This window comes from Epinephelus moara, chromosome 4 (assembly GCF_006386435.1).
Source record: "Epinephelus moara isolate mb chromosome 4, YSFRI_EMoa_1.0, whole genome shotgun sequence".
Classification (NCBI taxonomy): Eukaryota; Metazoa; Chordata; class Actinopteri; order Perciformes; family Serranidae; genus Epinephelus; species Epinephelus moara.
Window position 1 is genome coordinate 19,363,074 of NC_065509.1, and position 26,089 is coordinate 19,389,162.

Sequence of the window (26,089 nt, forward strand, 5' to 3'; positions counted from 1 at the left end):
ATATTTCACCGAACGCTAAAACGGATAAGGAATTAACTCGTAAATTGTGCCGCTTTAATGTTGAAAATAAAAGTGATTTTAGTGTAAATGTAACATTATTTTATTGCCAGTATAATAATGAAGTAACAGTGGATAGCAAGTCACGGCCATGTCCCGCCTCCTTCCCTGTGATTGGCCCCCCAATTCCTTATGGGCGGGACTTAATTGTGAATGACTGGAAATATATCCAATCAAAATCTAGAATGTGGAAGGCCGTCCGTCGATGACCAATGAAAGCTCACCATCTTTGGTCATGGGCTTGGTTTTATGCCCGCATTAATACACAGACTGCCCTTTTCCCCGTCGCCTTACGCCAAGGGTAGGGGGGTGTGCATAGGCAGAAATTAACCTATGCTTAAAACTTTCTTAACTGAAAGTACATACTTACACTTTTTTGTGTTTTAAACCTCTTTTCACTCGCTTATCCAAAGTGTGTGGAGGCTTTTTTTCCATCGCTGTTTTTTCCTTACATTAAAGACAACGTAACTTCGTCCAAGGTAAGTTAACCAATCTTGCTTCTATATCATGTTAACTGACTATATGTTAAAGCTGAAGTGGGATTGGGGATTTAAAACCTTGTAACATGTCGTTAAGTGGCTGTCCGTAGCTGAAAAGAGACTAAACTAACGCTATGAACGTTGGAAATTAATGTTAGCTTTAGCGGTTGTAGCGTTAGCTAACGGTTACGTTAACGTCAGATTAGTTTGTCATTTCCCCTTCGCCGTCTTAAAGCACAACGTTAAACTGATTTAACACCCGCTGTGTTGTGTCTTGTAGTATTAGCCATTGATTTATTTGTTAAACTGTGTTATCTGACTTGTGGTTGTTGTTGTCATTAGGCTCTGTGTTAGCTCTCCATTGGTGTGTATGGCAGGGACATGTCCCGACATGACGCAGGTCCTGCTGTGCCACTCACATGGCCTGCTTCTCTGATATAAAGCCTGATCATGTGCCCTGGCTATCAAACGTGTTACTAAAACACAGTTATTTATATGTTTTAAGGAACTTAAATCAGTGTTAATATGGTATTATACTCTTTCAACACGTGAGAAACTTTGACATGTCCCTGCCCCTGTTATGTATCTATGTAGTAAGTTAGCACCACCCTTTGCCAAGTCCAGTTGAGTCCAGTTCAATGACAGCTGTTGGGGGAAGGCTTGTTACTCGATAACTTACACATTTGGAAACTCTCCCATGTCTCACTTACTCCTGAGCATTTCATATCCCCAGTCCAGGTCTATTCTTATTAGTAAACAACATCAAGGTGATATGCTGAAAAGTGCTAAAAAATAATTTGTATTGCAGTACAGCTGTTTTAAAATGAACCAACCATTAGATGTCATTTACATTTCATTCAAATAGTATTTCCCCCAGCTGCTAACATTGGAGAGTAGAGCTGCAACAATGAATTAATTAATTAGCTGTCCCTCTTAAATTTTCACTAACTAATTTGATGAACAAACAATGGATTTGTATAATCTTTTAAAGAATAGAAGTCAAAATTCTCTGATTCCAGTTTCACAAGTGTGAATATTTTCTGGTTTCCTTCACTCCTCTGTTGACAGTAAACACAATATCTTTAAGTTGTGGACAAAACAAAACCTTTGAGGACGCCATCTTAAGCTTTTGTTAACACTGATCAACATTTTTCATCTTCTGTCATGTTATAGAACAAACATCTAACCAATTAAATGAGAAAATAGTCATCAGATGAATTGACAAAAAATATTTCCAGTAGTTGCAGCCCTATTGGAGAGATGACATTTTATGTAGGAGGGGGAGATAGGCTGATATACCATTAAAGGCTAGATATCATCTTGGCTTTGGCTATCTTAACATTATGCAGCCGCTGTCTTTTTCTGGTCTCAGTTCACGGATGCAAATTTGTAACTTATTTGAATCTTACAACAGAGTGAAACAGGTTATGTCTACCTGCTTTGTCATCGTATCCATGTTATTCTTTTCACAATATCAGTGCTGAGACTTGTAGTCAAAAATAAAGATTTTTCTGCTAGAATGAATCAGTATTATTGAGCTCTTCTTTGCTATCTGCACAGATGATTGACACAGTGACAGGACCCGGAGCCCAGCCCTTTGCAGTTCAGCTGAAGGCCCTGACAGATCTGGAGGGCCGTTATCAACCAAAGCTGAGCGGCTTGAGGCTCATCGAGAGCTCCCAGGACAATGGCCTCAGAATGACCACCAAACTGAGAGAACTGGAGGTGAAGGACCTGCTGTCTCTGACCAGGTTCTTTGGTTTCAGCTCAGAGACCTTCTCACTGGCCATCAGCTTGTTGGATCGATTCCTTTCTGTAATGAAGGTTTGTAAATCCATTAATGCCCATAAAAGTGCATCATGTTCGCTGACTAGATGTAATAAAGGTTGTTGCATAATCTAATTTCCCTTTCCTGTCCTCCACAGATTCAACCAAAGCACCTGTCCTGCGTGGGCCTCTGCTGCTTCTACATTGCCGTGAAGTCCGCAGAAGAGGAGAAGAACGTGCCTCTAGCCAACGAACTGATCCGCATCAGTCAGAATCGCTTTACAGTGTCTGACATGATGAGGATGGAGAAAATCATAATGGAGAAGCTGTACTGGAAGGTGAAGGCCCCCACAGCCCTCCGCTTCCTCCGCCTCTTTCACAGCCATATCCAGGAGCAGCTCGACGCTGAGAGGTAAGGACAGACGGTCACATCAACCTGCAGGGCTGAACCATGACTCAACAAGATTATATTTACTCTACTAAAATGTGTCTTCTCATATTTGGCTTTAAAGAGAACACTAGCCAAAAATGTTTTTAAGGCCAAAAGGCACAGTCCTATGTGAAATCATGTAGATTCATGTGACGTGTTGTAAAACAAATATAGAAATATGTTCAAAACATTACCAGTGATATGACGTTGTTGTGCTTAAGTTAAAATAAATCATTTTTGTCACTGAATTGACATGGGAAGATTGATCGCAAATCTTTTGAGCTCTGCCTCACATCCATCTTATAAATAAGTTGCCATCTAGACTCTAAAAGCATTTTCTTTTTACAGCAAGAAGATACTGAGCCTTGAGAGACTGGAGGCTCAGCTGAAAGCCTGTCACTGCTCGTTTGTCTTCTCCAAAATAAAGGTAGGCCAAAATAACTGGTCTGCCAGCATTTTAACGGTGGCCTATTTCCAGTTGGAATTATATTGTATAAGATTATTTTATAATGTCAAAGTGATCCAGTTGTTCTGCTTTCCTAACCATTTGATTAAAAGTCAAAAAGCTGAACCTCTCTGTTTCTCTGCAGCCATCTATGCTCGCCATGGCTCTCCTGTGTTATGAGGCCCAGGAACAACATGATCCTGAGCACACTGAGAAAATACAAGAGGCCCTGAACAGTCTGCAGCAGCAGCTGAATGTAAGCACCAGCTGTCAACAATCTTAAATATGTGTTCTGCAATTGACAACTCATAAATAATCTTTCTGCTTTTGGGAGTTATGTTTGGTCAGAGCCCAAAGATTGTTTGTCAGTATGTGTGGAAATTCGTTACTATTGCGTTAAAGAACAGACACTCAGGGGTATGGTGTTTTTGTTTTGTTTTTTTGTTTTCTTTTTTCTGCAGATCAGAGACGGGGACCTGATTTGTGTGCGAGAGCTGGTTGGAAAATGCCTGGTTGAATATGCCACCACCAGGTGCTCCAGGCCTAACGGCCAGAGGCTTCGCTGGACTATTTCGGGAAGAACTGCACGTCAGCTGAAGCACAGCTACTATAAGATCACTCATCTTCCCACCATTCCTGAGTCAGCTTGTTAAACCTGGAGGTACGAACGGGTGACCTTACATGCAAGGGAAAATTACAGCTGTCCCCAGATGATCTTTTTTCTCTGATTGGATTCAACCTTTGTATGGTCACCCACGTACAGCTCCAGTTATTTTCCTTACAGATCTTCATCTGTGATGATGGATTTCTTTAAGGAAAAGCTAAAAATGTTATTTTTCCCTAACTTTGTTTCACTATCATTCATTCATCAAGCACACTGTATGTTACCTGCCCCAATGACAAGGAGTAATGCTTCGTCAGAAAGGTTTATACTGCCATCCTGCTAAGTTTTACTTTCCTGGTTGAGTTGCTTGCACAAGTGTACAGTATGTTCTTGTTAAAAATCCGTACCAAGGTGTTTGGTATTTTCCTGGAACGGGTTGCTGGTTTTAAGCTACTAAGTATAGAACCACCTAGGTCCTCAGTCCACCATGTGGAAGAGGAGGGAGAAGGATTTTGTGAACAGCAAAAATGTAACCAAGAAATCGGGCCCGAAATCCTTAACTCCCACCCTAGGTTGCTAAACTGTCCTGAATGCACACTCCTACCCAAGGTGATGATTTTTTTGTTTTTGTTTTGATACAACGACGGAGCTCTGGTTTTCTCCAGTGAAGTGAGGCTACTGACGATCGTGTCTGTATGGCTGACCATACTGTTAGAGCTGAAATGTCATAAGTGGTTACAGATGAGTTGTTTTCACCAATTCTTAATTTGTGTACACAGAGTGAAGTACCACGTGTATTGATTGGTTTCAGTTGTCAATTATGCAGAGAACACTAAAAAAAAAAAGGTTGTTGCAGTGGAAATGTGGATTGGAATTTGTATTGCATTTTCTTTGCCAGTTTCCCCGTCTAGTAGAAGTTTCCTTTAGTGGTAAAAATAAAATGTGTTCTCAAATTCAAAATGGCTAATTGAATACACCATCTCGTTAACCTATGTTCTTGTACCTTTCAATAAAACTTTATTGAAAAGCTATTCCTTGTGCATTCTTCTCATTATTAAAAGACACATCACAAAGGCTTCTTATAACCAGATAAAACAGTTTCTTTAAATCGTTCTGCCTGTATACTGAGTCTTGCAACTTGCCAAATCAGGCCTAAACAAGCCAGATGAGTCTCTGTTGAACAGTACAGTCTTGTAGACCACCTGGTGTTAAAGTTCTGAAGGCAAATCTTTTTCTCTCAGGAGCTCTGATTAATCCACTGGTCCTCTGCACGCCAACGATGTCCTCAGTAGTGTTCATTTGGCAGAGGTGAGGTGACATCTCCAGCATGTAACATGTTTTTGGCATCACAACACCGGTCACTTCTGTAAACTGGAAAAGTCTGGACCACCACCAGCAAAATTCCCAGATATCTCTGCACCGCTGAAGTCAAATCCTGGATTCTAGCAAAGAAGAGTGCAAGTAAATCATTATTTGGAACCCTGTTGCCACCTATCAAGGCTAGCGTGCATTTTCATTCATACAATACTCAAACAAACCTGCACTCAATTTAATATCTGTAATGCTCTGAGCATAAATTCATTGTTCACATATAAATGAACTAAAACCACATCACATTGCTTTCCTTATCCAAAACATCTCCATACCACACCAGTTAAGTCTTTTTTGTGGCAAAGTGATGTCATCAAGTTTCTATTTGGCAGTACCACTTTCTAATAAGGAACATAAGAGGGTTTAAAAGCTTTAAACATTGATTTAATTGTTAATAAATAATTTACTAGTGCTTTATGGAGCAGTTAAAATACATTGATTAGAACAGGTTGCCAATTAGTGAAAAAAAATAATTTATTGGCATCTCATCACCACAGACTTGATGGCTTATTAGAAAGTAAGAAATCTACGAGCATTTATTAATAGCTTACAAATCATTTATAAACCATCAATAAAGCTGTTAGTCACAACTAATATGAGAGATTTTGCAGGTGGCTATGGAGGTAGAGTGGGTTGTCCACTAATCGATCCCTTGGGCAAGATACTAAACCCCAAATTGCTCCTGATGGCTGTGACATCAGTGTATGTGTGCAGGTGGCACCTTGTTTGGTAGCCTCTGCCACCAGTTTGTGAATGTGTGTGTGAATGGGTGAATTTGACATGTAGCGTAAAAGCAGGTCCATTTACCATTCCATCTTCTAAGCCATTCATTAGGGGTGGCTTATTAAAAAGAGGTATCTACCTGGCTAACAGAGTCACACTGATGTGGCCATATGTAGAGGGAGACAGGTGTGCGTCTGCTGACTTGTAATAATGTCTTGGCAACATACACCACGACCCTTCAGTGGGCACTTAATTAAACTAACCTCCCGCTGGAATCTCTCCAGTGTGAGCTTCCTCTGCATCTGGTCCTGGACCCAGGCGTTTGCACAGTACTCCCCCTCCAGCAGGGAGGACCAGCAGTTCCCTGCCTCTCTGTTAGTCTTCATCAGAACGATCCGGATGAGACATTTGTCCTCTGAGCAGAAAGAGAGGTAAACAGGAGTGAGATAAGGGTGGCTTCTGTACATCACAGTCGAAGTTCATGAGCATGTTGCTTAGAGGCATGCAGCTTACCTAATGTCCATGTGGCCTCGTCAGACATGGTTGTGTCAAACAACTTACCCTGACAGAGTGTAAAAAGAAGAGACGTTAATGTATGTGTTCACTTAGTATTCAAAAAAATCAAGTGCTCCCACTTTCAGTGTATAATTTTATAGATCTGAAAACCTTAAGTCTTTATAGCCTGTATACAAAGCAAAGACATGTTTCTCTACCAGATTTTTGTCCGGTGTGTGGGGCTTAGGGGCATCTATTGGCAGAAACAGTGTAAGCGAAGTCAATGCGACTTCATTACATTGCAGCCATCTTTTTTTAAAGGAAAGGTGGTGTGTATCCTGTGGTCTGTACACTGCAAAGTCTTGAGGGACCTTCAGTTTTTCATCCTTTCTGGTTAATTTCATAACACTGAACTACATTTTGATTGATAAATACTGAGGCCAACATGGCCTTGGATTATTCTGAAGCCCTTTCTGGTGTTTAAGAGACAAGATATGAGAGAAAACTCACCCTTATCGGCCTTGAATCATGCCTTAGGTTGTCTTATGCTACTACTACCTTCGCACTAGCTTAAAAATGACTCAAGTACAAGTATGAGTAAAGTACTTTACACTCGCCAAGCCTCTGCTAATAATGAGCTTGCCAGTCATATAGCCAGTCACATAGAAGCTCTTTGGCATTTTGACGTGTTGACTTAATGAACAAAACAATCTTAAATGGCACTCTCCCGAGCAGTTCTCTGCACTGCTATGAACAGTAACGTTACCAGAAGTGATTTTACCCGACAAAGTTGACAAAAAGAATTGTTGTGTTTTCAATACTTTAGAATGAGCCGTTTTTATCAACAGCCATTATATCTATGGTGGCCCAGAACGGACAAACCAAACAGTATGCTTACATGACATTAGAGAAAAACATTTTTTTGTGTTAGTCTGACTAAAACTGGACTATTATAACACATGTGAACATGTTAGTCTGACTGAAACCATCTAAATCGAATCTCTACCACACCCAGATGATGCGACAGGGAGTCTTCTCACTCCTGCATATATACAGGACCCAAATTNAAAAACATTTTTTTGTGTTAGTCTGACTAAAACTGGACTATTATAACACATGTGAACATGTTAGTCTGACTAAATCGAATCTCTACCACACCCAGATGATGCGACAGGGAGTCTTCTCACTCCTGCATGTATACAGGACCCAAATTGGCCTAGGCGCTCTGCGCATGCTCCACAGTTTCGGCCCGGGCTTTGACCCAGAAGTTGCGTAACGCAAGAGGAACACAGTAACAACATGGTGAAATCTGCATCCAAAGCTGTGCGTTTTTGGATGGGTGAAATGTACAGAGTTATAAAGCTGTCTACCATGATACCAGTTTGGCGATAGCTAACCATAGCTATCTTGTTTGTTGATTGTTCGGTCTGTGCTGTAATAGGTCTACTGGAATATTAATACAATACTAACAAGCTGAAAGGGGGCGTATTGCCACCAATCGCAGCAGAGTCGGACATACTTTGGTCAAGAAATTTGGTCAATAAACCCTCCTGTACAAGTATACTGGGACAAGGACTGTGGTCCAATTAAGTGGCCTGGTCAAGCTCTAACCATAGCTCTACTTAACTGTGCATGTAAACATACTGATTGGTACTAGATAGGGCCATTCATGTTTTCACGTCCGCCACCGTAGTTCTCCTACACCTTGGTGCAAGGGAGAGGTTTCAGTTCTGCAGCCTCACCACTAGATGCCACTAAATCCTACACACTGGACCTTTAATATTTTTATTACAGTGGGACAGCAGATAGACAACAAATAGTATCCTGTTTTTTACATTCTGCATTACAATAGATTCAGACAGTGCAAAGAGAAAATATGTGAGAAAAGAGGATCTCGCATCTTCCTCATTTACCTTTACTTCCATTGGTTAAGATGATGTTGACTGGGTGTTTACCTTAATTATTTCCTTCCCTTTGACATGAAGCTCGATGTCTCTGGATCCCAAACGACACTTGACCTCTTTAGCAGAAGTCCCATGAGGCACATTGACTTCGATGAAAACCTCCTCCATGGTCTGGTACCAGGAGCCCCAGGGTGTCTTGCAGGGGACAACACCACTCCTCTCCTCGAAGTGCACCGACATGCTGCGGCTTCTCACCGGCTGACAGGTCGGCTAACGTCAGCTAACTAACTAACTTACAGTGCGTGTGACTGACGGAGAAGTTATGCTAACACTTTATCCTTACCACTCCTTAAAGCACTGTTGTTGTAAGCATCTCAAGTTTAATTAGTTTCAGTATTTCGTAGTTGTGTCATCTCTCGCCATGTTGTTTTGCCCCTCACTCTCTCGAAACTTCTTCTTCTTCTCTCAGTTCGGATTTCACTTCCGGTTGTGAACAACATTGTGGCCGCAGCGCCATCTGCTGTCTTACACAATGGACTACAACAAGAAAATAAATTCTGATAAGATAGATATCAGAGATACATGTTTTGTAAACTGGTGAGTTGCATTGACTTTACTTGTTATTTTTGTTTTGATTATTTTTATTTTGGCTTTAATGAAGCCATTAGAACTCACTGTTTGTCTAAAAATGGAGTGGATTTACTAATCTGTTAATTAGATTACTGCTCTTGACTTAGTACCTCCGGTGTCAGTATGCATACCAACCCCTCACTTTAACAACACCAAAAAGGACTCTAGCTCTGTTTTTAATATAAAGTATGAGTTTCTCAGAGAGTTGACTGCAAATTTGGGGATAAATACTGCTCAGGATGGCCCTCCTGACATTAACTGTTGTTACTGTTATCTGCTGGATAAGGTAAGTCTTCCTCTCTGCATGAACATGGGTAAGAATACCATGTGCCTGAGAGGTTAACCTTTTATTTCTCTGCAGTCCAGCTAGTGTAAGTGGGAATGAGAAGATTTTCTCAGACAACATCACTCGCATTTTGGATCGACTTTTGGATGGTTATGACAACAGACTGCGACCTGGATCTGGAGGTAATTCAGACTTTAATCATAAAGCCTTGCTCCTAAAGACTTAGGTAAATTGAGTACATGGTGCAAGACTATTTTTGTGCATTTTGTGTACAGATGTTAATCACTGTTGCAGGTGGTGTTACGGAGGTGAAAACAGACATCTTTGTCACCAGCTTTGGACCTGTATCAGATGTCGAGATGGTAAGATACCACTGCTGTAAGAAGATGTAAATGTGCTGACTGTGGGAGATAACAGCGCTTCAGTGACCACTGAATGCCTGCCTTATGGGCAATCTGCCATGAGACCATCTAATGAGCTTTAATCTGTTTGACCAGCCTTATAACTCCATTATTGATGGCCTCTAAATCAATATGACAACATGTCAGACAGAGGGAATGGCTGAATGGATTGATTAATGATTATCTGGGATGAGTGGCATCCATCACTGCCTCGTCATCTCTTCTCACCTTCCACTGCAAGTTGAAATGGCTCTCCATTAGCTTATTATGCACACTGATGAATGACAGGGACTGCATGTTTGGAGTGTACAAAGATTTAAGTTTAAAGGTCTAGTGTGTAGGATTTAGGGGCATCTATGGGCAGAAATGGTATATAATATAATAACTATGTTTTCCATTTCCTGAAACATAGAGTCATTGGGTTTTCAGTAACTAGAATGAGCTGTTTATATCTACATACAGAGCACATTCTCTTCCTCAGAGTCCACTATGTTATTTCAGTCTTCCACAAAGGACAAACCAAACACTGGCTCTACATAGGCCATTTGTGTTTTCGCATCAGCCACCATAGTTTTCCTACATGCTTGGCACACTAGATACCACTGAATCCTACACACTAGACCTTTAAAGCTAAAATTTAGGGTAGTATGGAACGTAGAAAATAAAGTCTAACATCCACTAAAAATGTCATGTTCATGCATCAGGAGTACACCATGGACATGTTCTTCCGTCAGATGTGGGTTGACGAGCGGCTAAAATTCGAGGGCCCCACTGAAATCCTGCGGCTGAACAACCGCATGGTAGACAAGATCTGGACGCCAGACACTTTCTTCCGAAACTCCAAGAAGTCCATTTCTCATAACATGACCACGCCGAACAAACTTTTCCGCATCATGCAGAATGGGACTGTTCTCTACACCATGAGGTGATCATCCATTGTGTACTTTTCTGATGGAGCCATTTGTGGACACTAGCTTTATAAAAAAAGATTACCCATATCTGTGCATTCTCTTGCTGTTAGACTGACAATCAGTGCAGAGTGTCCAATGAGGCTGATGGACTTCCCCATGGACGGCCACTCCTGTCCTCTCAGGTTTGGAAGCTGTAAGTACAAGCCGTTTCACTCAAATTGCCCTGCTGGGCAGCTGCTTGGGTCTGTGTTAATTTCCTGTCAGCTGATGTCATTCACATACACTGCAAAAAATCCAACAGGAATTTAAAAGGACCCATTTGTAATTTCAGTGCTGTCAAGTTTGAAATGGTCTATAATAGATGTGTTCATAAAAAGAGAGAAGAATAATGTCCAGATTCATAAATGTGTCTACCTTTTAAGTTTTAAAAAATTTTTCTGATTGCCTTTGCATCTTTAGACGCCTACACAAGCAGTGAAATCCTTTTCAGTTGGAGGAAGGGACTAATAGCATCTGTCGATTGTCCCCCCGAGTCCATAAGTCTTCTGCAGTATGACCTGGTGGGACAGACTTTGTCCAGCGAGATATTCAAATCAAACACAGGTAATGCTCACTGTCAGCTATCACATTGCGCTTCTGTCACAGTCATACCTGCACTTAGAAGTTTCATTTTTTTAAAAACTGTCATGAGCTGATGAATCTGAGACGAGAGAGAGAGGTCAGGTGAGTCTCTTCAAACTCTGCACTAGTGTCCATTACTCCCCCACACTAGAGCCAGTGTAAAAGCAAAGACTTCCTTGAGCAGCCATCTAGTGTAAGATGCTTAAGTGGTCAGGCCTAATGCGTACGGTGTGCCTTTAAAAAGAACTATGGGGTTTAAAGCCCAGTGAATGCACCGACAGAGGGGAGGAAGGATGGTGTAGTGTGTGTGTGTGTGTGTGTTTTCTCTTTTCACCAGAAGAAGAAGTGCTCCCCTGCTGTGAACCCAGCAGATTCCTGGAATAGAGAGGTAAAGGATGAGGCAGGCTCCAAAACACAGAGATGATACCCATTTAAAAATGGAGAGAAAAAGAGGAAACCTCTGTATGTGTGTGTGTGCAGCGTGTTTTTAGTCTGTGAATGTCTGCATGCATGTGTTTAGACAGAGCAGGGCAGTGTTACGCATTGTGACAGTGCATGCTCTCCTCCTGCCCCCTCCTCACTGGCTCCTTCCTCTTGACTTTATCCCATTTCCAAATGTCTGCTGTGCTCCCTCCTCCTTCTTTCCTCCTTTTCATCCTTCCTCTCCTCCTTCCTCTTGTCTCACACGTGCTGTCTTACAGTTAGCGGGCTGTTCCAGCTCTAACAGCAGCAATATATTTATATGTTTCTCTCAGCAGCTTTTCTGTTTCAAGGTCAGGCAAGGGCATCCATTCTGTGCTACCCTGCTCTGTCCCTCGGGGTTGCTCTCTTCACACGCGCTGTTTATCTTGCAGGTCACTACTCTGTGCAGGTGGTCCATTTCCACCTCCAGAGGAAGCTGGGCTACTACCTCATTCAGACCTACATCCCTCTTATAATGGTTGTTGTGCTGTCACAAGTCTCTTTTTGGATCAACAAAGAGTCTGTTCCTGCACGCACAGTTGCTGGTATGCCCCTCTTCCCATCATTTCATACATGCTAATCATATCTGATGTAATACTTCTCCATGTGTGTTTCATAAATACGTGGCTCCCTCCAGGCATCACCACAGTGCTGACCATGACCACCTTGAGCATCAGCGCCCGTGAGTCACTCCCCAAAGTAGCCTACGCCACCGCCATGGATTGGTTCATTGCTGTGTGTTTTGCCTTTGTGGCGTCGGCGCTCGTCGAGTTTGCAGCAGTAAACTACTTTGCCACCCTCCAGGCCAACCGTCTGAAGAAACAGAAAGCTAGACAAGACAAGCTTGAGGTGATGGCTGCTGGCATCGATGATGATGATAACATGGTGAGAAGCTGACTTCATGATAATGTCATTATTAAAACATGGTGATCAATTAATTGAGTGTATCAGATGTCCTAACACCTTTCTGTGCCAATTTTATATCAGTGTTTGTAGAACCAGAGTAACAAGTAAATGAGTTTTATTAGTTAAGTTTGCACATGCGAAAGAACTTCTAATTTTATTTTTGCTCTTTCAATTCATATATTACACATAAAACAATGTAAAACTGAAGTTGGTAGGTGGTATGTTAAAATTTTAAAGCCCCTGAAAACAGGGTTTTTATAACTAAATGAGCATCATTTTGAGCATAGGTTTAGAGTTCAGCACATGGACAGTGTAAAACAAGTAAACATAGCCATCATGACGTCACCCACTGGTTTGTGGAGTAACGTTTTGAAGCATGTTTTGGCATGTTGTCCGTTACCATCTTGCTGTCTTGAAGTGATTTAGACATTTAGACTCTTGTAGTGACTTGTCAATCACAAGTTAGCCACGCGCTAAAGCCTATCCCTGCTTCATTGTCTCTTTTACTCTAAATGGGACCATTGGCGTCATGTTTTAGACCCGGCGGCTACACCCACTTCCTTAATAGAGTCTGCGGCTCAACCGTCAGAATTTCAGCAAATTTCATTCTTCAGATTATTTGGGTGTGGTTTCACATTTGATAGACACTGCTGGCAACATAAAAACGAAACCGTCCATTACATTAAGATTTAAATGTAGCAAAACTCTGACTGGTGTGTTGAAATATGTGATGTCAGCCTAACAGAATACCACAGACAAACAAACAGCAAACAAAAAACCGCACAAGTCTCTCGTGACATATGTGGCAGAAAATCTTGTGTTAATGTTGGACGCCATTGCACAGTAAGATGCTGATCAAAAAATAGTTTTTAAGGGGCACCCTCTAGCACACCTGATAGAGTGTGCACCCCATATAGACTGAGTCATTTGCATCTACAGCTGTCCTGTCAATAAAGGCTAAAATGCTAAAAAAAAAAAAAGGTTTTAAGAGTAGAAATATAATAGTAGCCTTGTATGTCGGGAAATAGTCCTATTTTTCAGGCAACACTGTAATATTTAAGTAAAACTAATACATTAAAGACACAACATATTGAATGTATTTTAAAGGTTACAGAAATAGTTCTGTATGGTAAACATGAAGCTAACACCAGCCAGTAGCTGTGAGCCTACGTTAGCATAGCTTAGCTAGCTATTTACCCCTGTTTTCAGTCTTAATGCTAAGCTAATGCTGCGTTCACACTACGAGCGACACAGCAACAGACTACGAGTCATTTTCAGTGGAAGCTGGTGACATGAAGCTGAAAACTGAAGCTACAAATGCTACAAATCAAAGTTGAGCTGGCCTCAACTTTATTAGTGCTCCAATGACGCAATGAAGCGTCAACCAATTAGATGTCTCGTTTCTAGCTGTGGTAAGTTACTGTTTTATATAGCTAAATTAGCTGATGCTATTCAAGTTTTATATGCATTGTGGTTAACACAGGGATGCAATGGGGTATTGAAATGTGATGTTAAAATGAGGCTCAGACATATTTTTTTGATACAAATACAAGCTTTACATGACATTCAGTTGAGTGACTTTGTGGCAAGTAGCAGATACACACAAGCCCGTCTCGACGTACACGTTAACAAACGTTTGACCAACAATTCAGCAGTGACTTGGTGATGTTGTAGCTGGTCATGCTGTTGCGTTGACGCTTGTAGTGTGAACACAGCAGAAGTGTGACTGGAAAACCAATTTGTTCAAGTCCTATCCCCTGACCAGTGGGCTATCCTGATCCTAACTAACATAACCAACATAACAGTCGTAAAAGAAACCGGGTTTCCCCATACAGATCACACAGCGACACTAAGCTAACCAACTGCTGGCTGTAGCAACATATTTAGCGTAAAGACTAATGCTCAGCAAATGGGTGAAAAATTATTTTCTAAAATGCTGAACTATTTTTAAAAAAAATCAAAAAATGGAAAAATTATAGAAAGTGATCTCTTATATGTTACGTTTTTCTATTGGGCTGGGAAAAAAACATGGTTATAAACAGGTATAATGTACATCTCTACAGACAGGCTTTCTATAAGAGCTGATTGGATTGGTTTTGTTCTTAAACTCGGTGTAAAATAACGTCAGCTTACGCTATCACTTGAAGAATCCGTGCGATCATATCTCATGGCATCTGAAATGCATTTACATAGCTAATAATGGCAAGTGGAGGTACAGAGACTCCTCACTGTTGCAGGGAGTTTGATGCAGTGAGGTTGATAATGAACAGGAAGCCAGCAGCTCCAGACTCAAATGTAGAGAGAGAGAAATCATGCCACAGATAGGAGGTCTTTTTCTATGCATTTCCAAGTAGTCACCCTGCCTCTTCCATTCTCCTCATTCAGGGCACTCCACACATTAAATAGTAATACGTGCTGTTGTAGTGCTCTCATCTCTAGCTATATGCTTTATGCTAATACAGTAAGCCACCACAGCATCCTCCTGGGATCTGTCTCACGTGTAGGGCTCATGGTTAGATGCTTTAAAAATAGCCTCAGTGTGAGAACAGAGAACTCCAGCTCTCCTCGCTGCATAATCTCCTAACCATCCTATGGGCATCCAGCGAACTACCTGCTGCGTTCTATAGGGATGTTGGCATGCCAGTGAAAGAAATCTCCTGTGGGAACCAACATAACTTCCAGCCACATATACATGATTACAACATGTTCAAACCACCACACATGTACTTGCTGGCTGAAAATTCCCAGTTTGTTTATTTATTCCCCCTTTTTCTCACTGAGTAGAAAAACCACACTAACTCCATCTCATCTCTTTCTGCTTTTCCTCCACATCACCCCCGCCCCCGTCCCATCAGTCGGACTGCAGCCCTCAGGAAGGCCTGAAGAGGAGAAACCACTCAGTGTGTCGCAGTGAGCCAGGAGATACTCCACCGCTGCCGATTTTCCTCCAGCAGGGCTCAGCTTTTCCTCAAATCCCGCAGCTGGCCGGCACCAGCCCCATTGACAAGTACGCCCGTATCCTCTTCCCTCTGGCCTTCGCCCTCTTCAACCTAATCTACTGGTACATCTACCTGGCCAAGGACTCCATGGAGAGGGCCAGGTACACTAAGTCACATTCAGTTATCTTGTTACATTTACATCTTGGTACTGTTATGATGATATTCTATATTTTTTTTATCATCAACAAATCCAAATCTAACAGTGAGTTAGTTGTACTAACAAGTACTGTCTGTGTAACACCTGATGTTGCTCCGAGGAGTGTTCCTCAAATGGGGGTACGTCTAGCCGTAGGGGTACTTTGCAATACTGCAGGGGGTCTGTGAGATATTTTAAGAAATGTTAATTTAAAAAATATCAGTCCTGCATAATTCCTAAAATAATTATTTCACTACATTGACAGGGCAAATTATCAAAAAGATGCAGTTCGATGCAACTTCTGTGTCATCTTAGAGTTATTTCATGATTAAAAAAAATTGGTTTGCCATGAAATTCGTGAATGATTCAAAACATTTGAAACATAGCATTTGCTGTTAAGTGTTTTTAGTTTAGTTTGTTTTTTTAGTAAATCATACACTGATGGTGCAGCGCTGTATTGTACCTCTTGATATAGGCTTTTTTCTAGCAAAAATGTTATGCGCTGGTCAGAGGATGCCTGGCTGAAAAAAATATTTCAAACAGGCTACAGCAGGGCTGTCCAAACTTTTGTGTATGGGGTCCAGATTAGATAATGTGAACATGCAACTGTTTAATCTTTCAATGAAAAAGTATTCATATTTCCACCGCTCCTGAAAGCTGCAGCCCTCACTGTTGAATTAAGACTCCTGTGCTGTCCTGCTACCTTGCAGAAAATGTCTGCCGATAGGTAACTGTTTGTCTGCCGTGTACCGTCTGTTTATGAAAACACACTAGTTCCACCTGTGCTTGGTGCATGCCTTTAAACTGTATGACAGTCCTGCCATCGTGAGGTGAATGGAAAAAATGCAAAGTGATCTTGTTTGATTAACCAGTATTGTGTGGTGGGCCATATGTAGTATATTTAGAACTGAGGGTCATTTAAAATCAGTCCATGGAGCCACACTTTGGACATGCCTGAGCTACAGGATCAGGAAAAAAAAATTGAGAACCACTGGCATAGAGCTCCAGAACCTCAAAACACATCAATGAGTCACACTGTTACACTGGGTGACATGTTCCTTTATTGTGATGAACATTTTAGTTTATTTTGAGTCAGTCATATACATATTGCACACTGTCTGGCTGCCATATATACGTAGGTGATCACAAAGTCCACGCCTGAAAATGTAGTCCCTGACAAATGCACAATCTGCTTCTGTCAGAGTAACGTTTTCTAAAAAACTACAGTGTCCAGCTGTACAAGCTTTGCAATTTTACAATTTTACGATTCATAGCTTTACAATATTACTTGGACTTGAACATAAAAAACATAGAATATCATCAGCTTTATCCTTAAAGTGTTTCTCTGCCGTAGGTAATGGAGACTGCAAGATGTCAGTCCCCACCATTTTGTTTTGTGAAGCCCTAACACAAAGCAATATCTACCTGTAACGTCATACAACAGGTTTAATGTGTTAACCAGACTGAATCTGAATAATATTGGAGAACTGAAGATGAAAAATCGCTATGCCCCACTGCTGTCAAGCCTATCAAGCTTTCGCACCTAGCATGTCAATGCGGCACTCTCAGTGATATCAGTAGTTGGGTTTCCATCTGAATGTAGCGCAAATTTTGAACAAATGTTTTATAAATTTGCAAAAGAAAGGTGACGGTAATTCTCTAGTCAGGTGCCATTGCAGGAGAGGGTGCAGTGAGATGACGTTTGCTTAATTAAAAGAGCGCCTGTCAAATCTCAAAGGAAGGAAAACAATGAATGTATAGGTGTGGATCAACAATTTACCAATTTGCAAATACAGGATCAAAAATGTTCTTGCTAGACTCACAAGTCAGTCTTTAGACGCTTTGCTTAACCAAAGACTGATGACTTTCTCCAGTGTTGCCAGATCTCGTGAGACAAATAAGCAACCAGGCCTGTGAAAACAAGCCCAAAACAAGCGACTTTTTCTGCGGAGCACCCCTAGGTTCCGGTGAGAGAAAATTAAATAAACTGTGTGCACGGTTTTACAATCCGTGGGGACGGATTTTAAACTGTGGGTACAGATTGTCAATTTATATCCATGTGGACAGATTAGTAAACTGTGCGCAGTTTTGCAAAACTGTACCCACGGTACACAGTTTATTTATTTTTCTCCCCCCTGAGCTTCAGGAAAATGACTACAAGAGGGAGTTAAACCACCTTTTAACATTAACATTAGAAAACAGATGGGATATCAAATATAGACTGATGTCCCAAGTACATTATATACACAGTAAACCTCTGATAATTAAAATTTGCACACACAAATAAATATCGTCCTGAATTCACAAATTCTTTATTTATTATTGCTTTTTATGCACTCATCTAACTTTTTTCTTTTAGTTACAGGACTGACTGCTCTGCCTCTGATTGGCTAGTACTCGTTGCCATCAGGGTCAGAGCCAATTAGAAGCAGGATGCGGGTGGGAAAAAACTCTGCTGTCTCCGGTGTGTATGGGGAAAGGGGAGGGACAGAGGGAACAGGCAAGACAAACTATCCTACGTTTAAATAACATATCAAAAATATCTGCTTGACAACTTATTATGGAGCTGGGAACAAGCCCAAACATTAGAAACTACGCTTTTGAAACAAGCCCAAAAAAAAACGCGACCCACGACTACCAATATTTGTAAGCGACTTTACAGAAAAACAAGCCCAAAGTCGCTTATAATAAGCGGATTTGGCAACACTGACTTTCTCCCTGATTTTGTGTTTAGATGGGCGGATACAATTTCAGAGTTTAAAAAAACTCCCTACGTTGCAGATCCAATAGTAAATCCGCAGGGCGGTCCTTCGGTGGCTCGTTGAACTCTTGTGCTCGTAAACATAGTCCGACTAGAAACACGTGCAGCGGTACAAAATGGCTCAAGTCGCTGTAAGTCCTTCATTTCCACAATCTTGTGGACTGAGCACACGTTTGATAAAACGGAGTTAAATCTCTCGGCATCCATTTCAAGCTCTCTGTGTGTTTGTGTCCTTGCAGACGAGAAAAGGGGGAGCGCACATTTCCGGGAGGGCGTGTCCTTTTCAAAAATGCAAGAGGCGTTGCTTTGTTGCCGGCCGTTTTCACCGGTGTGTTAAACACACTTTAGAAAGGAGTGTCCCCAGACTATCAGAAGGCGGAGATCTCTGATTATCTGGTGGCGAGACTGTGTTCTTGCAAACCAGGGTGCGTCAGTGGATTGTTTTATTTTAAGCTAACCTTTCATTATGACTGTAAAAATGAATGGACGTAGCATCACCCATGATTTGTGGACTCCCATTTTGAAGCCTTCAGCATTACGGCCATCACCATCTTAGTTGTTTGGAGCCAGAAGTGACCATATTAGGGCGAGAGGTTGGTTCAGTGGAGGAGCGAGGGGTGGATCTGACTGAGGACGCTATCGGGAGACAACCTGTCACTCAAATCAGCCCGCCCTTAATTATATTTAACTTTAAGCCTTAATGAAATGCAAAAAAGTGAGTTACAAAAAAAATTCACCCCCTGTACAGTTGTCATGAAGGGGGAGGTTAGGTATAGAGACCAGCACTGTTTTTTGTACCAGGCTGTAAACATGTTTGCTTCAGCTGTAAAGTTGGGCATTTTATCATGGTTTTCTCAAGCCAACCTAAAGTGGTCATTCATTCAACTGCAGTTTTTGGCACCTCCTTGTTGGTTTCATTTTTCAGCCCCGGAGGTTGCTGCTTAGTTATGACTCCCTGTAGCTTTCATTATCTAATACAGGTTTTAGCCCATTGCTCGCATAACATAATGATCACACTTTTCCATTTGTTTAAAGTGCAAACAGCCTCAAATGGTGCACAGCTACCTAATTCAAAATTAAAATTTAGGGAACTCATTATTAAAATCAGCCATTTGTTTGCTAACGTGCTATCGTGAGCTAACGTGAGTTAACATCTTGCCTTGGAGCAAACAGAGGAGTTCTTGATCTTTGATGGATTCAGCTGTGAGTGAGGTCTTCCACACTGTTAACGCCATGGCCGACATCTCTCATCTTGCCTTTTTGCCTTTGAAATAGCGAAAAATACGACACACACCTCTAAACTCTGAGGATATCTGCTGTAGGATTTGCAAGTTCCATATTATGCACATTGTTTTGACATTCTCCCTTGTTCTTAAAACTCGACAGGCCTCCCGAGCTTAGTTGCGGTTGCTAACGTAGGATGGGACAGTGGCTGATCTGAGGCTTAGCAAAGCGTCAGTTGTCTGGTATATCACAGGAAAAATTAAAAAAGACCAATAACTTTGTGTAACAGAAAATCTTTTTATTTTTGCAAACCTTAAGATTTATGTTGTGATCCTTCGGGAATGTCTCAGCTCAACCATTTGGAAGCACAGACGCACTACTCGTGTTTTTACCCAAGTTCAAGTTCTTTATTCTGATCATGTGCACAATAATTACAATGAAAATCTCTGGCACCCTCTAACAATGCTCATTAAATATCCGTGAAAAAGAAAAGAAAATCACACAAGTAAAGCAATATCTATATCTAGGACATAAAATATTGCAGGTTGAAATATTCACCTAAAATATAAACAAATTTGTGTAGACAGTATTGCTAGTTAATCTAAACAGAAAGTAAACAGGATGTAGTAAATATATATGTACAGATAATGGTTACATCTTACAGGTAAGCTTCCCTTTTTGAGTTTAACCTTTAAACTTTTAAGTGGTGCGTGACAAGCAGCAGATCCAAAAAGCCTCTCATGCAAAACATTAAAAATAGCAGAGACATACTTGGAAGGTATCCAGCACTCTTGTAGAAATGAGGTAAAAAGGGGAGGAAAAAAATCAGACAATGGACGAAGGATATTTATGCATACTTACTTTGTATCTCAAAGAGCTACAAACCTGTCTCGCTCTGCTCTAATTATGATAGCTTCAGTGGAACAATAACTACCCACAGTTTTTGTCAAAGACTTTTATCTAGGCAGTAAAGACATCAATAATTTCTAATGCTGAAACAGCCCCGGGAGTTGCAGGGGGGGAAAAAACAGAGGAGAATGATGTTAGGTGGCGTTTGTTGCTGCATTGACGCCAGCACTGTGGCTTTTATCATCATCATCATGGATTTACAATACAACAAGGGGCTGGGTGCTCGGTTAATTTGAGAAGAAAAATATGCATCAAGCTCTCTCCTCTTTTTATATAAGGTTTACCTGAGGGCTGGCAAAGCCCCAGCCGTTTTAATGACAACACTGTTTCTCCATGGGGAGCAGGTCTCACAGGCAAAAGAAACCAGAGCTTACTTTGTACATTAAGCACATGAAAAAGCCACTATTCACTTTCCCGCTTATAAGTGAGCCACTTATAGAACACAAAGCTCCATGTCCAAGAAAGAAAGAGAGATACAGTGCAAAAAAGACAGCGAGAGAGAGAAAGAGACGGGGGAGAGAGAGAGAGATGTGTTATGCAACACTGGGGAGTGCAAATCTGCTCATCATGCTTCTCATGTTCCTGTCAGAGAATTTTTATGGTTGTTTTGTTTATAACGTTCTGCAGAATAATGAGAGAGACAAGATGGAGAGCATGAGAACAGCTGCAGCACATCTATTCCCTTTACATATTTTTGCCACGTCCCTCGCTCGGTACTTTTGAAGAAGGCACTGAGAGGACAGGGAGCACAGTAACAGTTTGGGCTGTGCACTGCAGATAGAGAGTCTCTCTGAATGTGGGAAGAGAGACGTATCTGTATGCTCCTCTCACATTTTGTGCTCTGCTGTATTCTGGTCTTGCAGGGACGCGGTTCTTGAAAACTAAGAGGACCTGGAAAAGGGCACGTGCAGCCGGAGAGACCTTCAGCATCCTGCCAGCCTCACCTCACCCTCCTCTCCCTCTCTCTTTCTGTGTGTGTGTGTGTGTGTGAACAAGCTCTCAGCAGTCACTCTGCTCTCATCTGACAGAGGAAATGAATCAGAAACTCATTTATTCTCCTGCCGCACATCTATTCATTTCACAGGCTGTGACCACTGCCCACTTGTGTTCTGATCAGTAGCTGAAGAGCTGCCCTTCACGGGGCCTCAATCACTTTAAAGCCCGCCACGTACACACACACACACAACAACTTCTCGGGTCCCCCGGACCGAGACAGACGCCACACACATACGAGCACGCATGACGCTCAGACACACACTTAGACACACAAACCAAGAAACACATCAAAAAGAAGTGGATGATATAATCTATGATGGCTGTAACTGGTGGTGATGCAACAGTGAACCAATGCTTTCAGAAGCCTGCCCTCTACAGAAGCACAGCTCCCACTACAACAAGATCAAAGGCAATTTAGAGGAGGCTCGCATCCCTCCCCGCGGCTTCAAAAATGTACTCAAACCTGAGAAAATGAATTGTGGGATTGTGTTTTCCATCCCACCTTTCTGCTCTGGCGCTCTGGTGCTCCCTCTGCATTTTCAGATCTACTGCAGGTCCTCGGAAAACATCGCAGGGAAGAGTGGGATATAATACCCATGGGTGTTGATGACATTAATTTTCTATTTTTGTACGGATGCTGCATGATTGTTGGGCACAGATGTTTGCATATGAAGTGTCTACCTGCAATGGATGGAGTGTTATTCTCTCTCTAGCCTCTCAGTAACGTAAAAACTGGAGGAATAAACTTGATCTAACTTGACATTTTGACCACTTTAACCCTTCAGTGATCCCCACTGTTTGACCTTGTCAGGATACAGACAAACTCATCTGCTGTGTACTAAAAATAAGAATAAAATATGCCTGAAATTAACACCGCTGTTGTTCATTTCACTCCTGGCATAAATGCTCGCTTCTTCATTACGCACAACCACTTGTCCCTTTAATATTTTTCTCTGCAATGGAAACTGCTCATCCACCATCATCAGTCTCCACTCTTTGATCTTGGGCTGGCTGCACGCATGCGCCTCTCATTGGCTCCTCTGCACCGTCTGGAGTAAGTTGGATGTGCGCTCTCCTCACTCGCATCCCGAAACCGCCTCAAAAACTGTTGCGATGGGGAGGATCAGGAAAAACCACTTTGGGATTTTGACTTTTTCTTTACTAGTGACTTTTGTCTGGGCTCAAAGGTAATCTCGATTTCTGCTTTTTTTTGTGCTCCTCTGTCCTGCATGTCATGTAGCCGCTGTTTGAAGCGAGCCTGGCGTGTGATATTAATAAGCTGTTTTGCATTACACCACCTTTTTTTTCCTCCCACAGCGTCAAGGATATCAAAGATCCGAGCAATATGCCTCTGGTAAAAGAAACAGTGGACAGACTGATGAAAGGATACGACATTCGGTTGAGGCCAGATTTCGGAGGTAAATGGAAAACGGGATGTTTTCACGCCCTCCTGACGTGCAATACATGTTTAATGAATCGCAAAATCTGCTTTAATTTACGTAATCATCCCTTCACAGCCAAATAGGCCTTTCCAATTAGGCTATGGGAAACGATGTGCATATTTCATTTGATGGAGGAGATAAGACAGGCTTTTTAACGTGATCGATCCCGCTCATCAATGTTTGATTATCCCACTAAAAAGATGAAATTAACCACGTTTAAGCTCCGTGTTAAACATGAAGGTTTTTTTTTTTTTTTGGTCAGGCTGATGATGCACAAGTCTCCTGTAGGTGGAGGGGAGAGGAACCTGCGCGCGCGTCACGAATTTGTTAAATTTACATGATGAGAGAATTATTCATACATCTTGTATTAATGCCTCTTTTCCTTCACAGGTGCGCCGGTGGCTGTGGGGATGAATATAGACATAGCCAGCATAGACATGGTCTCTGAAGTCAATATGGTAGGTGCATCTTCATGATTATTACGCCGCTTAATGTTGCCAATTGTGCCTGGCACGGCTGGAATACCCCTGAAGTGGGCTACTTATCACGGGTCAGCGTGTGTGTGTGATTGAGAAGAAACCTTGATAATGTGAGCCAGGCTGAGGCATCTTGTGTGAATACATTTTTCTGGGGGGGGAAAAAATGTGAAGGCTTCCGTTCCCAAACACATCATCGCCATCCTCCTCTCAGTCTCCGCATTTGCAGCTCTGGTGTGTTGCTGCATTTGAATTCAAAACACACACTCACTGGCGCACTCGGACGCACAGCCCCGGCTGCGCGCGCGGAGAGCTGCATGTGTGTATGTGTGTGTGTGTGTGACTGCTTCACGTTGTCAAGCCTCGGTGGTGTAATTTTGTTGACACGCACCCCCTCCTCCTCCTCCTCCCCTCCTCTCCTCTCTCCTCTCCACGCAGTTACCTACAAAAAAATGAATAAAAACACCCTCTTCTTCACCAAACTGGCATCATTTGGTGTTTTTTGAGGCTTTGAATTCGGAGCGACCAATCACATCATCACCGTCTACGTAAATGATCTTCCCCCTGACTTGTCAGATGACGTAAGCAATTTGTTAATAATACATGTCTGGTCACACAGCATTGCAACACAAAAAAGGCTCTGGTGCACAAAGATGAACGTCATGTGCGACTTGGAGAGGACAGGGGGAAAAGTTCAGCAGCGCATGCAAGAGCACCACCTATTGATCCGTGTGACAGACAGACAGACAGACAGACTGACCGCAACCCACAGGAAGCTGCAATTTTGGGTAGCTCTGCTGCATTAAATATACTCTTATGTCTGGTGTGGAATAACTGGTCTCGCTCATGGGATTTTTTGATGCATTGAGAAAAATATTAAGGGCATGTCTTTGCAGAGAATTCAGAGTGTGAGAGGAGATCATTTACAAAGCAGCCTCTCCATGGAGCAACATAATAGAGATGTTATATAAGAGCGTGAAAAACAAGTTTGCCAGTAGGAATGGAAGGAGATGTGTTTTCTATTATTAATTGAGCCATTTTTAAGTTTGATTTGGCCGCCTGTCAAATGTGTGTGGTCATTTTTAAACAGCACTGAATGAGTTTTTTTTTTAAATACACCAGCGTGTGTGTGAGTTTGCTTTGGATGAGGACAAGCACTGAATATGGTCCCCTTTGATGGAAACGATTTATTTTGGTGGAGGATGCAGCCAGAACGGAAGTGCCTTGGGGGTCCGGGGAGATTTGAAATAGAAACCCCTCACTCGCTTTGGCCTCTCTCTTTCTCCCTCTCCCTCCTCCATTCTTCCCCTCCCACCACTTTGACTGGATCCCTGGCTGTGACTCTGGGCTCAGCAGCCATGTAATCCACCTCTGCCTTGCTCCAAAGGGTTATCTTACTTAAGAACTAGGCATCTATGCGAGCGTTCATCTGGAAAAAAACACTGCTTCATACATCCGTGTGAGTGTGTAACAAAACACAAAACTGTGCACAAACAGTGAATGGCGGCTGACGTCATACATGCAACTCCCTGTGGCTATGTGAGAGCGTTCATCTCGCTCATTTCTCAGAAAAGCTCCTCCTGCCAGATCTGCACAAGCGTCGCTCTGACACGACGGACACATTTAGACGAAAAAGTTAAAATAAAAAACATCCAGGACCTCTGGATCCACACGTTGTTGTCACCTTGTGAAAAATCCTCCTTGCGACTTACATAATAGGTCGGATTCTCCTCCTCCTCCCCCTTTCTTCACGTCCAGCTCTCTTTGGTACAACAGAGGATAACAGGAGCTGACGAGATTGATCTCAGAGAAATCAATAATATCACCATGCACCGTGATCACGAGGATGGAGTTGGTGACCTGTGCTCGGCGCTGGGCTGCTTTGATCTTCCTCATCAGGGGCAGCCGCTTTTAAGATTAAAGTGCTGAGAGGGAAAACAACACCGAGAGGCAAGAATGAAACCGATGAAGGCAGCGAAGAACAGGGTGGACGAGAGGTGAAGGTTACTGTGATCAGTTTAACCGTCTCCTTTAATGATATCTACATCCCAGTGGAGGCAGAGGAAAAGTTACTGCAGACCCCGTGTTACCAGGAGTGAGCTGCAGCCAGTGCTTCATTAACCCCTCAATATACAGTTTCCCTTTTTCTACTTAAGTGGCTTCAAGGCTGGAAAAAACATCTTATTCCACACTGTCTGACTCGACCACATATTGATTCTTTTGCAGCTTGTTCCAGCTCCTAGATGAAGCTATATGACGTTCAGACTGAGCGATATATCTACACCAAGACCCAATGATTTTTTAGAGCTATTCCAGATCATTTGTGCATCATTTTATTTAAATTTACATCAAAATTTAGCCTGAAATACCTGATATCTTAGAAAACATTGGAATGTCTATAATAAATCAAAAATAATCTGTGTTTTTGACCAATATTTGGATGTATTTGCAACTCATTTTCACTCCCAACTTGTCAAATATGGCAGCTTGGTCAGTGGTCCTATTCTTCAAACTATGACACTCTACATACCTCTAGCGTCAGTTTTGGACGCATCAGTTACCACTCTCTACATGTGTACAGTGTCTTTTCCAAATGAATTTGATTAGGTTTAGTCATGTAGTCAAGACCACCTAAACAGAGACCAAGTCATGAC

The 26,089-nt window shown here is 42.0% G+C and overlaps 4 protein-coding genes across 6 annotated transcripts in view; 3 read left to right on the forward strand and 1 right to left on the reverse strand.

Annotated features, from left to right (window-relative positions):
• The first annotated feature begins 322 nt into the window (after nucleotides 1-322).
• On the forward strand, nucleotides 323-4,813 carry ccng1 (cyclin G1). Its single transcript, XM_050041885.1, has 6 exons — nucleotides 323-536; nucleotides 2,097-2,360; nucleotides 2,462-2,715; nucleotides 3,082-3,160; nucleotides 3,324-3,434; nucleotides 3,640-4,813. Exons 2-6 carry the CDS (start codon nucleotides 2,097-2,099, stop codon nucleotides 3,829-3,831), a joined length of 900 nt encoding a protein of 299 aa, XP_049897842.1. The 5' UTR covers nucleotides 323-536; the 3' UTR covers nucleotides 3,832-4,813.
• nudcd2 (NudC domain containing 2) lies at nucleotides 4,647-8,739 on the reverse strand. The gene is made up of 4 exons (XM_050041886.1): nucleotides 8,327-8,739; nucleotides 6,390-6,438; nucleotides 6,140-6,291; nucleotides 4,647-5,224 (listed from the first exon to the last, which is right to left on the reverse strand). The coding sequence occupies exons 1-4, from the start codon at nucleotides 8,513-8,515 to the stop codon at nucleotides 5,141-5,143; spliced, it is 474 nt and encodes a 157-aa protein (XP_049897843.1). The 5' UTR covers nucleotides 8,516-8,739; the 3' UTR covers nucleotides 4,647-5,140.
• A 290-nt stretch (nucleotides 8,740-9,029) lies between these two features.
• On the forward strand, nucleotides 9,030-22,355 carry gabra6a (gamma-aminobutyric acid type A receptor subunit alpha6a). Of its 2 annotated transcripts, none has more exons than XM_050042747.1 (10): nucleotides 9,030-9,191; nucleotides 9,267-9,373; nucleotides 9,486-9,553; nucleotides 10,297-10,517; nucleotides 10,614-10,696; nucleotides 10,963-11,106; nucleotides 11,979-12,131; nucleotides 12,224-12,471; nucleotides 15,348-15,592; nucleotides 21,385-22,355. In XM_050042747.1, exons 1-10 carry the CDS (start codon nucleotides 9,145-9,147, stop codon nucleotides 21,404-21,406), a joined length of 1,338 nt encoding a protein of 445 aa, XP_049898704.1. In that variant the 5' UTR covers nucleotides 9,030-9,144; the 3' UTR covers nucleotides 21,407-22,355. The 2 variants fall into 2 exon arrangements, with proteins under 2 accessions (XP_049898704.1, XP_049898705.1); XM_050042748.1 differs by having other exon boundaries at nucleotides 9,133-9,191; nucleotides 9,272-9,373.
• Nucleotides 22,356-22,553: 198 nt separating this feature from the next.
• gabrb2a (gamma-aminobutyric acid type A receptor subunit beta2a) overlaps nucleotides 22,554-26,089 on the forward strand; it is a 46,826-nt gene continuing 43,290 nt past the window's right edge. For both annotated transcript variants that reach the window (XM_050042745.1, XM_050042746.1), the window contains exons 1-3: nucleotides 22,554-22,704; nucleotides 22,835-22,935; nucleotides 23,350-23,417. In XM_050042745.1, the coding sequence (XP_049898702.1) occupies nucleotides 22,631-22,704; nucleotides 22,835-22,935; nucleotides 23,350-23,417 (243 nt within the window). In that variant the 5' untranslated portion in view covers nucleotides 22,554-22,630. The remainder of the gene's footprint in view (nucleotides 22,705-22,834; nucleotides 22,936-23,349; nucleotides 23,418-26,089) is intronic.